Source organism: Bos grunniens, chromosome 1 (assembly GCF_055505025.1).
Source record: "Bos grunniens cultivar Pamir isolate PY7600 chromosome 1, Bosgru_T2T1.0, whole genome shotgun sequence".
Lineage (NCBI taxonomy): Eukaryota > Metazoa > Chordata > Mammalia > Artiodactyla > Bovidae > Bos > Bos grunniens.
The window spans coordinates 115,810,105-115,826,827 of record NC_141165.1 but is presented as its reverse complement, the minus strand read 5'-3'; the positions used below and the strand labels follow the sequence as shown (position 1 = coordinate 115,826,827).

General features: G+C 34.9%; 1 protein-coding gene across 5 annotated transcripts in view; it reads left to right on the top strand.

The window, feature by feature from the left end:
* Positions 1 to 16,723, top strand: part of EPHA6 (EPH receptor A6) — a 1,018,620-nt gene that overhangs the window by 622,545 nt on the left and 379,352 nt on the right. For all 5 annotated transcript variants that reach the window (XM_086411211.1, XM_086411193.1, XM_086411202.1 and 2 more), the window contains one exon: positions 5,190 to 5,314. In XM_086411211.1, the coding sequence (XP_086267337.1) occupies positions 5,190 to 5,314 (125 nt within the window). The remainder of the gene's footprint in view (positions 1 to 5,189; positions 5,315 to 16,723) is intronic.

The window sequence follows — 16,723 nt, the reverse complement described above, 5'->3', positions numbered from 1 at the left end:
TGCCTCATTTCTACCACTTTTGAACAGGTATTTACAATACCGAATAGAATTAATTTTAAGAGAAAGTATAGCAAAAATGTTAAATTTTCCACTTCTTTTTTGACATTCTGCATTAATACCAAAATTGGCCTTCTCATTATATCATTAATGCAATTATATCAATTGCTCACTTCTCTGAGCCTCAATGTCATCATCTTATGGAGGCAATGTCTTCCCCATAGATTTATGACAATATAATAAGATAACATGCATAATATAAACATTTAATAAAAATTGATTAGCTCAATTAAGAGCAAAATACTTAACTAGAATAATTCACTGTTTCTTTAGGTATCTCCATATAAGCATAAGAAAGCAAAACTTTTCTAAGTGTGAGTAAGATCTCTTTTGTTAGAACTAACTCCCTTCATACTTTTATTTTCATTCTTTGTTACATAGTTTTTGGTAAACTACTTGAGATTCAAAAAATGTAGTAATCAAAAGGGTTTGTATGAAAAACATTTTCAAGAATGTGGTAATCTATTCACCAGTCATTTATGTTGAAGGTCAAAGCTAAGATTTTTGAAGACTTAAGAAAGGATGTATATCAAAAACATGATTCTGCTGAAGGCTATACTGAATAGGTAATTGTCACTCAGGAAACATTGGTTAGCATCTGATCTGACAGACTCCAGAAGATATTATTTCCTTGACTATTTCTTTCCTTCTCTAACTTTTTAGAATCAGAAGTAAAGATCAATAGTTGTCCTTTTGTGTCCTAAAATCAGTTTTTCTCATGTGGAGGAATAAATGTATTTTCTGCTTTGTATTAGTTGGTACTGCAGAGTTTTCACAATATGCCAATTCAGATACTATGTAAGCTTGAATTATTAAGACAAATTCATTAGATATATTCAAAGCAAAAGCTTTAGGTTTCATGTATTGAAACCTTATTTTAAAATGAAATTCTGTGTAATGTTCTTCTCTGAAAACATAAAATGCAGTGTTTGAGATGTATTGACCTGTAAATTGTTTTCTACATCCTCTGCTGTCAACTCATTAAGTGTTTAAAATGTGTGATTAGTAATAGTAATATGCTAAGTGGCTTCAGTCGTGTCCGACTCTGTGCGACCCCATAGACAGCAGCTCACCAGGCTCCCCTGTCCCTGGGATTCTCCAGGCAAGAACACTGGAGTGGGTTGCCATTTCCTTCTCCAATGCATGAAAGTGAAAAGTCAAAGTGAAGTCTAGCAACCCCATGGATTGCAGCCCACCAGGCTCCTCCGTCCATGGGATTTTCCAGACAAGAGTACCGGAGTGGGTCGCCAGTGACAGCTTTTTCAAAAGCACTATGGTAATAATAGTATGACACAAAATCCAAATTATATAGAGCAATTTTCTCTCTAAAATAATTTTAACAAAATCAAAATTTATGCATAAAATGTTTGTACATAAAATGTCAGAATTCGGAGAAAACAATATTTTAAACCTCAAAATCCAACATTAGAGTAATGACCTGATAAAATAGCAACACAATTGAATATTAGCCACTAAAGTAAAAATTATGGAAACTCTTTAAAATATAGAGTAGGATTTAGAATATTGGTTTAAAATAGAATTATCTAGAATTATGTATATTTAGCAACTGTTTAAAACATAGATGTTTACATATGAAAGGAATGTGCAAAAGTGAAGAGATTTTAGATTTTATATAGATATTACCTTGAAGTCTGTTTATAAATGAAGGATCTATGTAGTTAAAAGAATACTGCTAAGTCGCTTCAGTCGTGTCCGACTCTGTGTGACCCCATAGACGGAAGCCCACCAGGCTCCCCCATCCCTGGGATTCTCCAGGCAAGAACACTGGAGTGAGTTGCCATTTCCTTCTCCAATGCATGAAAGTGAAAAGTGAAAAGTGAAAGGGAAGTCGCTCAGTCGTGTCCGACTCCTAGCGACCCCATGGACTACAGCCTACCAGGCTCCTCCATCCATGGGATTTTCCAGGCAAGAGTACTGGAGTGGGGAGCCATCGCCTTCTCCAGTTAGAGAATAGATTCTCTTAATTTTCTATTTAAAAAAAAAAAAAAATTTTCTATTTTATAGAAGAGGATTCATATAATTTAGATGATGTGTCTGTACAATTAAATAACCATTGAAGAGCTGGAAATAGGAAAGATAGTACCTATATTTTAACCAATAGTCATTCTAAAATGCTGTTGGCATAATTGAATTTCTTATAAGTTTTGTATCATTTGAACTTGAGTGCTAAGTAATTATGAGACAAAATATAATACACTGGTAATACTGCTTTGTGATATTGTACATTAAACTGAAAATTAACCACAACATTTGTATACATGAAAAGGACATTTTCAAAATTAGTAATGAATTGATATACTTTTATGTACTTTAGTCAACTTCTAATTTGTATTATTCACATTAAAGTTTTATTTTTTCCATAAAGCACTATTTAATTCATTATTATACTATAATTCCAAGAACATTAATGCTTTTTTCAGCAGGAATTAATACCATTAATTGACTAATGGTAGTTTATTAGTAGTGAATATGACTCAATATACATAGTGAATTGTCAGAACATTTTCTTATTTACCATTTTATATATTTCTATTTTAGCTTATGGCACAAACTCTTCTATTTCTCAGCAATTTCTATAATTATCACTCATTTTAAGAAAATATCTTAGTACAGCAATAATACTGTCATTAAGCAGCTGGAATGAGTTTCAAATATAGTTTCTAAAGTACTTAATTTCTTATGAGAACCGACTTTGTCATTCTCACAAATATAAGAAAGTAGTTTATCCTTAAGATACGAAAACAACTTTGGAAAGTAAATTACCACATTTAATACTTGAGTCTCTCTTAGAAACTAAAGAAACATTTCATCTTGATCATAGAGAATCAGTTTCTTCAAATCCTATTTTCAACTGCATTTAGTACATGTGAATGGATTTTTGAAAATGAACTGGAAAGATACATGAGTTCATAATCATACTAATTCAATTTTACTAGTATAGAGTTTTTACTTACCTTCATCAGTCTGGAAATTTCTGAAAATGAACTGGAAAGATACTTGAGTTCATAATCATACTAATTCAAGTTTACTAGTATAGGGTTTTTACTTACCTTCATTGGTCTGGAAATTTCTGAAAATGAACTGGAAAGATACATGAGTTCATAATCATACTTCTAATTCAGGTTTACTAGGATAGGGTTTTTACTTACCTTCATTGGTCTGACATCTGTATCTCTATTTTCCCATAGGAAAAAAAAATCCTAGTTCTTAATAACACCAATGTAATTATTCATTTGATTTGTCTCTTAATACACACAAACACACACACACGTGCATGCGCACGCATGCGCACACACACACACACACACATTCAGCATTACAATACCAGTAATACCACTTGTAATATCATTACTAAAAACAGTTCAATAATTTTTGCAGTATTGTTTTTGATACTTAGAATATGTCCCATTGAGATGTAGGTTAAGTAACTGTCATTTAATGTCATTTTAAGTAGTTCCTCTCAGAAGCTATGCTTTCAACTCAATACACAGATTTCTTTCTTTTAATCTTTTGAGATTGCTCTTTCAGTGTTCATTTGTCTGTTATTATTTATATTCAGAGATGATTTTCTTCTAACCCTGTAGTGACCATCTTAGCCTCCCATCCTCTAAGAGTAACCATTGTTACTAGTTTTTATTCTTAAATTTATCCTTAGACATTTTTTTCATACATTTTTCTCCACCTCACTTTTTTCATTTAAAAGTAAATCCTGAAGTAAATTCATTCTAGTATTTATAGATGGTCACAATTCCTTTTTTACAGTTTCATAATTCTCTGGTGAATGTAGCATACTTTTTTAAACCAGTCCCTTATTGATGGGCATTTAAATTGTTTCCAGGCTTTACAAATAAATTTCAATGAGTAGTCTTGTAAATATGTCACTTCATATTTGTGCAGTGTATCTTTCAATAGATTCCTAAAGCCAAAGTGTAAATGAACATATAATTTGCCTTAAATTGTTAAAGTTCCCTTTATAAAGATTATGCCATTTTGCATTTATACCAACAGTGTATTAAAGTCTTTTCCTCACAGTCTAGCCAACAGAGCCTGGTGTCAAGTTTTTGGATTTTTTTGCCAATTTAAAATGAGAAATGGTATCTCAGTATATTTAGTTTGTAGTTTTAAGACTGAATTTTAGTTCTCTATATAAAAATTCCTTTTGTAAGTAATTTGAATATTTAAAGATGAGAAGTATTTTGTTAGATAAAAAAAACCTACAGTGTATACAAGATTACTTTAGGTTAGGATTGGATTGTTAAGATAATGTTATATAGAAAAAGAAGACAGACATGATTCAAAATAAACTTCATAAATTAAATATTTCAGCTTTAGTCAGAAGTCATAGAAACCTTGCAAAAGAAATGATCCTCTCTTTGATAAGCCAAAATACGCTGTAGTTAAGTTTGCGATGTAACTTCTATAAAGTACTAAAATTTCATTAAGTACTAACTCTTGAAAGAAAGCAAGCTTATAAATGATCATGTAATTGCAGAGGATTTTCTATAGTAGTCTTAGTTTTGAGAAAATATAGAAGTCAAGTCTATTATACTTCATATTATAGCTCAAAACCAAAGCCAGTTTGAGGAAAAAGTCCTCAAACAGAATCAGAGATGATGAGTTATAGTCCTTCTTCTTGGACTATCTGAGTATTTCCTTTGTTCCCTAATTTGTTTCTGCATGCGTGTGAGCTAAGTTGCTTCAGTTATATATGACTCTTTGTGACCCTCTGGACTGTAGCCCACAAGGCTGCTCTGTCCATAGGATTCTCTAGGCAAGAATGCTGGAGTGAGTTGCCATGCCGTTCTCCAGGGGATCTTTCCAACCCAGGGATCAAAAGGGGGTCTTTCCAACCCAGGGATTGAACCTGCATCTCCTGCAGCTCCTGTACTGCAGGCAAAATTCTTTGCCACTGAGCCATCAGTGTCTAAATAAATTTTAATATTTTATTTGGATTGAATAAAGTAGATCCTGATTATCATATTAATCTGACATCAGTAATTGGTGTCCACTTCAACAAGAATTGTGTTTTCCTTGGGAGACAAAATGTTAAAGAAAGCATTGTGGAGAATGATTCCTGCCAATTAATTCTTAGTTATTTTCTTTCTTTTCAGCACCTTCCCTGATAGGTATGGTAAGAAAGGACTGGGCATCCCAAAATAGCATTGCCCTATCATGGCAAGCACCTGCTTTTTCCAATGGAGCCATACTGGACTACGAGATCAAGTACTATGAGAAAGTAGGTCTTATTTGGAGCTTCCTCAAAATGTACATATACATATATATGCATATATATATTAAGTATATTGTTATAGAATATTATTTTACTTTGAAACCTGTTCTTTTTGGCCTATCTTCTTACCTACTATGTCTTTAAATATTCTCTAGTATACTATAGTGCTTATAATTTCTTAATTAATTTGCCTTGTTTTATATAAGATTAAGGTAGAAGACACAGGATGTACATTTCTATCTTCACTTACTCTGAGTTTTACAATATAGTGAGAGATTGTATTCATCAGCTTACAGTTTAATGAATATAACGTTATTTCTAAAACTCACTTCAGAAAAAATAGTAAAATGGAATTACCATAATCTAAAACAAGTTCAGTGGGCCATATCCTTTCCAATGAATTTAAAGTTATAGTCTGCTAAAATTTGCAAAGTATTATTTAAGGTATAAATGAAAATAGCTGATGAATTAAAATTGTCTTTCCATTCAGGTCAGCTGTTTTATAAGGTAGCAAGATAAATCTGGTTAATAAATCAACTCTTAACTTTAATTTCCATTTCTGTCATTAAAATTCTCAATCACTATATTTTCCCTAATTATATACTTCCTTAGTTTTATGACATTCACAAGTCTACTTTCTTTATGCTTTCTCCCTTTCACTCACCATTATGATATCATTGCTACAGATGTTATGGCAGAACATAGAGTCAATTCTGAGAATATATCCCATTGGGCTGATACTAACCTACAGTATTGATAAAATGAGCATTACATTTAAAAATATTATGTAAAAATTTATATAATTCCCAGTGGTATCTTATAATAAGAAAGAACTTGTTGTGTTTCTATAACTTACTGGAATCAAAGGAACATCACAAATAAATTTAGGTTCCCTATGAAGAAACTCAGGCAAAATGAGAAATGGTGGAGAGTTCTGACAAAACGTGGTCCATTGGAGAAGGGAATGGCAAACCACTTCCATATTTTTATCTTGAGAACCCCATGAACAGTATAAAAAGAAGAGAAATAGAAGTCTATATTTTTCTATTCTACTGCTTCTGAGCAAATGTAAGTTTGAAAAGGGGAGAAGTAACTTAGTAGTATGATTATATTTAGTAATTTCAGAATTATGTGGTCAATGAAAGCTATCATTATTATTAACTGACATGGAAAAATCCATAGTCTAAAAAGGAGGAATTTACTCAGTTTAATTAGATTATAGATTCTGTACATTGGCCTGGCCAGCTTGTGCTCAGAAATCCTGTTGGTCTATCCTTCCAAATGTTACAACCTATGGCATCCTGTCACAGGAATATACATATTTTTCTGTCCATTAATTTAAATATATCTTCATATACTCAAATAATTCAGTTTATTTAAAAAGCAATGTACACATTTTTAAGGAAATTTTCAGAATAAAAATATTTATCTTGTATTATAAAGATAATATTTTATACACAGAAGATGACTCTTATTCTATAGTCATTTTTGCTTCATATATATGAAGATGAAAATAACATAATATTTCCAGTTAAAGAAAAATTGTGCTGATTCTATAAGAAAAGAACCATATTCATCCAATTGGAACTTTAGAAATTAATAATATCCTCAGAGATGGCTACTGACATAATATCCATGTTTTAATAATAGAATAAATAATATTACAAAGGAGTTTATTTTATAAGAAAATGGCAATGATCCATTGCTAATGAATTTAACGTGGAGTTGGAAGCCAAGGATTCCTAATTCACATTCTGACTTTGACTCTAATGCTTGTGGTCAGGAAAAAGTCTATTAATCTCCCTAATCAGACTTCACATTTACAAAAGGAAAATAAAGATACCAACCCTTCTAGTGTGTTGTAAAGATTAATTATAAACAGATCTCATTCTAAAGGAGATCAGTCTTGGGTGTTCTTTGGAAGGAATGATGCTAAAGCTGAAACTCCAGTACTTTGGCTACCTCATGCGAAGAGTTGACTCATTGGAAAAGACTCTGATGCTGGGAGGGATTGTGGGCAGGAGGATAAGGGGATGACAGAGGATGAGATGGTTGGATGGCATCACTGACTCAATGGACATGAGTTTGGGTAAACTCCAGGAGTTGGTGATGGACAGGAAGGCCTGGCGTGCTGTGGTTCATGGGGTCACGAAGAGTCGGACACGACTGAGTGACTGAACTGAACTGAACTAAGCGATTTACAATGTGAGGTGTCTACAAATGTCTGAGATCAAACACATATTATTGTTACCAGTGACCTTTGCTTAGAAAAAGGCACTGGTCTAAGTGTTTGGACATTTAAGTTTGACTTAGACCTTAAGTTTCTTATTCCTGTTTTCTATCTATAAAATAAGGGTTCAGAAAGATAATCTCTTCCATTTTTAGCTATTTTCAAATGCTACTATGTTTGTGTTTATACAGTTATATAGATATACTATCTTTCAAATAACTTAAGTGTGCTAAAGTTAAATATACAGGCACATTTTAAAAAATAACTCACTGCAGGGAACAATAATCTTCACATCATAATTATATATAAAAATTAAAACCTAGCTATGATTGTCTTCTGTTTCTGTATGTGTCTGTGTGTGTGTATGTGAGATGAGCAGACTATAGAGAAGAAAATCTATAGCTTGTGGGTTATAATTAATTAGATATTCTCTATTCAGTTAATTATACTCTCCAAATTCTTGGCCACATTTTCATACTTAAAAAGTGTTTTAAACGTACATGAATATATTATAAATATGAAAAGGCACTTAAAATAATGAAGAAATTCAAGTATAAGTCACAAAAAATTATATTTCATATTTACTCACTAACAATATGTTTCTTCAAAGTACAGCATACTTATACTGGAAACTGTTAAAAAAAATGACGACAACTTAGATATACACACTTTATATAATGGCCTTCCCAGGTGGTTCAGTGGTAAAGAATCTGCTTGCCAATGCAGGGGACAAGCAGATGTGGGTTCAACCCCTGTGTCAGGAAGATCCCCTGGAGAAAGGCATGGCAGCCCACTCCAGTATTCTGGCCTTGAGAATCCCATGGACAGAGGAGCCTGGTGGGCTGCCGTCCAGGGGATTGTGAAGAGCTGGACATGACTGAGTGACTGATCACACACATGCATGCTTTATATAATACTTCATGAAGCAGCTGGTCTCATTTCCAGGAACTGCCAAATGGGGCAGAAGGCAGGGAGCAAGAGATACGAGAAAGGATAAAGAACAGGGAGAGAAAAAAATAGAAAATATCTATTCTACTGTAGCCACATAGTCAACATCATTTAGAGTGAGAAGGAACAAGGAAAGAAGTATAGAGCCCAGAGTTGGCTTGGCATTTGGGGATAGGCTAACTGGATATACTGTGTCATCTTTATTTTTTTTTTTAAGTGAAGTATAGTTGATTTAAACTGTTGTGTTAATTTCTGATGTACAGCATGGTACTCAGTTATACATACTTATGGATTAGTTTTTAATATTCTTTTCCATTATGGTCTATCCCTGGACATTTACTATAACCCCCTGTGCTATACAGTAGGACTTTGTTGTCCATCTATTCTATATGTAGTAGTTTGCATCTACTAAGCCAAACTCCTAGTCCATCCCTCCCCTATGTTTCCTTGGCAACCATGAGTCTATTCTCTATGTCTGTGAGTCTGCTTCATAGATCAGTTCTTTGTGTCATATTTTAGATTCCATGTATAAGTGATATCATATGGTATTTTCTTTCTCTTTCTGACTTACTTCACTTAGTATGCTAACCTGCAGTAGCATCTATGTTGCTTCAAATGGCATTATTTTTGTTCTTTTTTGTGGCTGAGTAGTGTTCCATAGTATACATGTACTATATCTTCTTTATCCTTTCATCTGTTAATGGACATTTAGGTTGTTTCCATGTCTTGGCTATTTTGAATAGGCCAACTGTGAACAATGAGGGAGCATGTATCTTCTTTATTCATAGTTTTGTCCAGATGTATGCTGAGGAATGAGATTGCTGGGTCATATGGTAGCTCTGTTTTTGGTGTTTAAAGGAACCTCCATGTCATTCTCCATAATGGCTACAACAATTTATATTCCTACCAACAGTGTAGGAGGGTTCGCATTCCTCCAAACACATCTCCAGCATTTATTCATAGACTTTTTCTTTTTTTCTGCTGTTCTGGCTCTTCATCGTTGAGGGCTTTTCTCTAGTTGCAGTGCACGGGCTTCTCATTGCAGTGACTTCTCTTGTGTGGAGCATGGGCTCTAGGGTGCGTGGGATCAGTAGTTGTGGCACATGAGCTCTAGAGCATGTGGGTTTCAGTGGTTTGGACAAATGTGCTTAGCTGCTCTGTGGCATGTGGAATCCTCCCTAACCCAAGGATTGAACGCATGTCCCCTGCATTGACAAGCAGACTCTTAACGACTGGACCACTAGGGAAGTCCTGCAGACTTTTTAATGATGGTCGTTTGGACTGGTGTAATGGTACCTTATTGTAGTTGGGATTTGCGTTTCTCTAATAATTAGTAATGACAAGCATCTTTTCATATGCTTATTGACCATCTGTGGATATACTCAGTTTTTGGTCCAGGAGAGCTTTTACAAGGGTGCAAAAGTTACCTACATTTTAGTTTTCAGACTTGGTACTCCAGATGAGAGCAGTTCCATCTTGGGCTTAAAAAAGTTATTCCCATGTAGCTAAGACATCATCTGTTCCCAACCCCTCAGTCTCCAGCTTCAATATGTTGCAGACCCTCCTGCAGTCAATAAATATCAAAATTCTAATTGAATATCAAATACACCTTTCCCTTAGTTATGTTCTTTTTTTCTCCTTTATCCTTTGTGTTCACATTCTTAAAGTTTCTTCTTTTTTCTCTATCAATAATAGTACTTTTCTTTATCTTGCTTCTTTGTTCTTTTATTATATTTATCAAAGACAGACTTGATTAGTCAGTTATATATATATATGTATACATATACATATATATATATATATATATATACACCTTAGAAAAGGTAGAGGAACGAGAGAAAGCAAGCGGATTCCAGTAAAACTTTTACTTCTGCCTCATTGACTACACTAAAGCCTTTGACTGTGTGGACCACAACTGTGGAAGATTCTTAAGAAATCTTCAGACCACTTTACCTGCCTCCTGAGATATCTGCATGCAGGTCAAGAAGCAACAGTCAGAACTGGACATGGAACAACGGACTGGTTCCAAATTGGGAAAGGAATATGTCAATGCTGTATATTGTCACCCTGCTTATTTAACTTAAATGCAGAATACATCATATGAAATGCCAGGCTGGATGAAGCACAAGCTGGATCAAACTTGCAGGGAGAAATATCAATAACCTTTAATATGCAAATGACACCATCCTTAAGGAAGAAAGTGAAGAGGAACTAAAGAGCCACTTTATAAAAGTGAAAGAGGAGAATGAAAAAGCAGGCTTAAAACTCAACATTCAAAAAACTAAGATCATGGCATCCGGTTCCATCACTTCATGGCAAATAGATGGGGAGACAATGGAAACAGTGAGAGACTTTATTTTCTAGGGCTCCAAAATCACTGTGGATGGTGACTGCAGCCATGAAATTAAAAGACTCTTGCTCCTTGGAAGAAAAGCATGACAAACCTGGACAACATATTAAAAAGTAGAGACATTACTTTACCGACAAATGTCTATATAATCACAGCTGTGGTTTTTCCAGTAGTCATATATAGATGTGAGAGTTGGACCATAAAGAAAGCTCTGAGTGCAGAAGAAATGATGCTTTTGAACTGGGGTGTTGGAGAAGACTCTTAAGAGTCCTGTGGACAGCAAGGAGATCAAACCGGTCAATCCTGAAGGAAATCAATCTTGAATATTCATTGGAAGGACTGATGCTGAAGCTGAAACTCCAATACTTTGGCCACATCATGTGAATAACTGATTCACTGGAAAAGACCCTGATGCTGGGAAAGATTGAAGGGAGGAGGAGAAGGGAATGACAGAGAATGAGATAGTTGGATGGCATCACCAACTCAATGGACATGAGTTTGAGCAAGCTCCGGGAGTTGGTAATAGACAGGGAAGCCTGACATGCTGCAGTTCATGGCGTCTGAAAGAGTCGGACGTGACTGGGTGACTGAACTGAACTGAAACTCACGAGGCAGGGATTTCTTTTGTCCATATTCATATCCTTAGCAATCAGAAAGGCACATAAATGATCATTCATAGACGATGGTAGTTGGCCAATTTTAGGCCAGGTATTTTTAAAACATTTATTTTTAATTCAAGGATAACTGCTTTACACTGTTGTGTTATCCAGTTTGAAGTTCTGGAAATTCTCATACATCAACATGAATCAGCTATAGGTATGCATATGTCCCCACCTCTTTAACCTCCCTCCCACCTCTGACCCCACCCCACCCCTTTAGGTTGTCACAGAGCACTGGGTTGAACTCCCTGTGTCATACAGAAAATTCCCGCTGGCTAACTGTTTTACAAATGGTAATTGTATATGTTTCAATGTTACTCTCTCAATTTGTCCCACCTTCCCCTTCCTCCACCGTGTCCACATGTCTCTTCTCTATGTCTGTGTCTCTATTCCTCCCCTGCGAATAGATTCATCAGTACCATTTTTCTAGGTTCCCTATGTGTGTGTTAATATATGATATTTATTTTTCTCTTTCTGATTTATTCACTCTGTATAACAGGCCCTAGGTTCATCCAACCTCACTAGAATTGACTCAAATTTGTTCATTTTTAAGGCAGAGTAATATTCCATCATATATAGATAGATAGATAGATATACATATATATACAACAAGCTCTTTATCCGTTGATCTGTTGATGGACCTATTGGGTGCTTCCATGTACTATTGTAAATAGTGCTGCAATGAACATATGTCTTTTACAATTGTGATTTTCTTAGGGTATATACCCCATAGTGGGATTGCTCGGTCGTATGGTAGTTTTATTCCTAGTTTTTAAAGACATCTCCATACTGTTCTCCATCATGGCAAGATGAAAAGACAACCCTCGGAATGGGAGAAAATAATTGCAAATGAAACAACTGACAGAGGATTAATCTCCAAAATATAAAAGCGCTTCATGTAACTCAATATCAGAAAAACTAAATATGCAATCAAACAATGGGCTGAAGACCTAAACAGACATTTCGCCAAAGAAGACATTGTTGTTGTTCGGCTGCCAAGTTGTGTCTGACAATTTACAACCCCATGGACTGCAGCATGCCCGGCTTCCCTCTCCCTCACCATCTCCCAGAGTTTGCCGAAGTTCATGCCCTATGAATGGATGATGCCATCCAACCAGCTCATCCTCTGTCACCCTCTTCTCCCTGCCATCTTTTCCAGCATCAAGATCTTTTCCAGTGAGTCAACTATTGCATCATGTGGCCAAAGTATTATTAGAGAAATTCAAATCAAAACTGCAGTGAGGTATCACCTCACACCAGTCAAAATGGCCATCATCAAAAAATCTACAAACAATAAATGCTGGAGAGGGTGTGGAAAAAAGGGAACCCTCTTGCACTGTTGGTGGGATGTAAATTGATACAGCCACTACAGAAATTTCTTCAAAAAAACAGGTATTTTTTTAAGTGTTTTTTATGTATTAAGTAATTCAATTCCAATAACAACCATTTGAGATAAATACTATCACTCCCCCCATTTTACAGATGAAGAAACTAAGGTACAGGAAAGCTAAGTAACTTCACCAAAATAACCCAGGCAATTAAGTAGTTCTTCACATATAGTTGCATCCCAATTGGATGTCTCAGAAAAGTGCTTTCTGCTGATGCTGATTTTCTAGGTTCCCTGAGGCAGACACTTCATTACTCTCTGCTGCCTGTTTTGCATCTATAAAATGGCAGCAATAAAACATACCTACCTCACCAGGGTGTTGTACAGCTCCACTAATTACCAACTGATACCTCATTTTGCAAACATGCATCCCCCATAATAGTTCATTATTCTTACATCCAATATTTAAAGACCTGCAACTGGTAGTCTTTTCTTTATAATTCTCTCATTATTTTTTTTTTTATCACAGTCAGCAGTTTTTAGATTTTGTTTAAGAAATTTCATCATAAGGAAGGAAACATTTCTTGTATACAGATGGTCAGTAATTATCTATATAAAATACTGAATTTAACTTGCCATTGTTTCACCTACTCTACCAATTATAGAATTAAGTACTTATGAGGTTTATATAAAAATACATAATTTCATGTCTGAACTGTTTTCTTTAAAAGGTAAGGAAATTTGTATGAAGCTCTTCATTGTGGGAAATATTTTCATCACTCAGGGATGATTTAAAGTTTCTTTTCATAGGAGGTTGAATTCTTGGTGGAAGTTAAAGTGTTAGTCACTCAGTCATGTCCGACTCTATTCGACCCTTCGGACCCTAGCCTGCCAGGCTCATCTTTCCATGGGATTCTCCAGGCAAGAATACTGGATTGGGTTGCCATGCCCTCCTCCAGGGGACCTTCCTGGCTCAGGAATCAAACCACATCTCTTTCTTCTGCATTGGCAGGTGGGCTCTTTACCACTAGTGCCACCTGAGAAGCCCTAAAAGTCAAAGACTTCTCAATAACCAACTCTTTCTTCCTTCTCTGCCCTCTTTCTCAAGATAGCTTTCTTCCCTGAGAAAACAATTCAATAAATTCCTTTTTTTCCTAAAATATATAACCAGTAAATCTGCATGTTTGATTAAAAATATATGAATCAATTATTATAGAAATAATAAACTACAAAAGAAAAAATCCTTCTTTCCTTCCTTATAAAATAATCAGTATACTTTTCTTATTCTCGTTTGTTGTACTTCCTTCACTTAAGTGTTTGCTGAAGGACGTTTTCTCTTCACTTCCACAAATGCCACGTAAGTGTTTGCCGAAGAAGTTTTCTCTTCACTTCCACAAATGCTATTTTAGCCTTCACCCGCTGTTTAGGTACAGAAACAGCTCATTCATTCTCTGCATCCTCCTTCCCCAGTGACCACCTACATTGGTCCATTTTGTTATATAAATGTAAACTTGCATGTAAATGGAAACAGGTTTTTTAAATGGGAACTAACAAAAGTGTTACTGATGAAAAGACATAAAGATTCCCTGAATTACAGGAGGAACTTGTTGAAACGGAGGTCCTGATTCAGCTGAGCCGGGTTAAGAGAGGGTGGGATGAGGCTTTACATTTGGAACAGCTCACAGGGAATGCCAGTGTCGCAGCTCCAAGCTTAAGTCGCTAAATGCCCTGCTTCTCCATTACCTCACATTGAAAATGTGGATAGGGACTTCTCTGGGGCCCAGTCATTAGAACTTCGCCTTCTACTGCAGGGAGGGGTGCAGGTTTGATCCCTGGGTGGGGATCCCACATGCCTCGTGGTCAAAAATCCAAAACATAAAACAGAAGCAATAATATAACAAATTCAATAAAGATTTTTTAAATGGTCAACATAAAAATAATCTTTAAAAAATAAGTGTGGATAGAAGGAAAATAACCATAACACTATAAACATAGATGTGAATTTAATATTATACCATCTTTATCACTAGTTAGAACCTCTGTAGATGTTACATATCTGTGTGATATTTGAACCTAATATATTAAACTGAAGCAAAATGTAATAAATAAAGGACTAAGTCATTTCAGAGGTAACTGAGTGTTTCTAATGGAATCAGCAAAGTCATGAGCTGGTGAATAAAAGTTTTGTTTTGTTTTTTCCTCTCTTTTCATAATTTTTATTCGTTGTCATGTCCACCACAGAGAAATTGGATATGAGCATTTGGTACTAATTAAAACACCATTACCTGATAAAAAATGGATGGCAAGGGAATTTACTGATACAAACACTCATTATGGAGATTTCATAGCCAATTTCCATGTTGTGTAGCAAACACCACACTGGGTAGAAGCCTGTCTGGTTTAGTGAGCCCAGGGAGTCCCCACAGTGCCTGGAGCAAAGATTCTCACGGTCACAAAACTGGGACTGGTGCCAGCACTGCATCAACAACAGCATCTGTATGGTTTGAATGTATCTAAATAGAAAGAAAGTAAAAGATATTTTCACTATTGCATTTAGTAGAGGGTTTGCACGCACATGAAAATTATAATTGTTTACTGACTCCTCTACCTTTAAACTGTCTTTGATTTCATAAGAATTATACTGCCTCTTGTTTGATTTGAAAAATAGATTTGTACAAAATGACAGAAGCTAGAGTTAGCATGCCAGAGATTTTATATATCTAATTGAGGAAAAATTAAAGTTAAGTAAATAACTAAGTAAATGTACTACATTGAAGACTTTAGAATACATCTAAATTTATAGAGTGAAATGGAGATTATAAGCATAATGAGTATCAAAGTTTATATTTTGATTTCCAAGGACCTTAAAACAATACCCTCTTCACTGTGCTCAGACAGCCTGGATTCTTTTGGTGTATGTAGTTACTGGGAGTACAGTCTTAGTGCTGATGTTGTAATACCAGATAAGGCTGCTCATTAATCATACTGCTGCCAACTTGCTGTATTTCAATCAGTTCTAAATTTCATAGCATTTTCATTCAGCTTCACATCCTAAAGTCATAATCAGTTCCTTTGATATTCCTGGTCAGAATTTTCTTAAATTGCTTCCTCATCACTTTAATGAATTCCATGTCTTCATCTCATTTTTTATGAAGTTAGGTTAAACTAGGTTACTTTCGAATTCTGAAATTCTGTGATTGTGTAAGCTGCTTATTATTTTATTGTTTCTTGCTTTGCTATACAAGGGGATAAAAATTATCAAACAAGAGTAATAAAGCAATGAGATAATTCATTTTTCAACGAAAGTACAAAATATTAAAAAAAATTATGGGGAAGTACATTAAGGTCTCAAAGGGTGAAAAACTAACTCAGTTTCTTCAACAACCTAAAAATCTACATATTTTACAACCAAGTTTTATATTTCTAAGAAAAGAGAAAAATATAAAGTTATTTTTAAAAGATTAATTACAGCTCTTATAAATTTCCACCTCCTCTTAAATATTATTGTTTGGAGGGGAAAAATAATGCAATGTGACATATAGCTTAGAGTAGAGGTTATAGAACCCACAATATCAAATTATAAAAGGAAGAAATTGAAGTCACTCAGTCATGTCCGCATGGACTGTAGGCTACCAGGCTCATCCTTCCATGGGATTTTCCAGGCAAGAATACTGGAGTGGATTGCCATTTCCTTCTCCAGGAGATCTTCCTGACCCAGGGATTGAACCCAGGTCTCCCGCATTGTAGGCAGACGCTTTACCATCTGAGCCACCAGAGAAGTCAAATTGTAAGCTAATCACAAATATCCCTTTAAGTATAGAATACTAGAAAGTATCTAGGTTAATGCTCACAGGAATCAGGATAGCCTTGGAGTATGCAAAATTAGCATTTTTCCTTTATA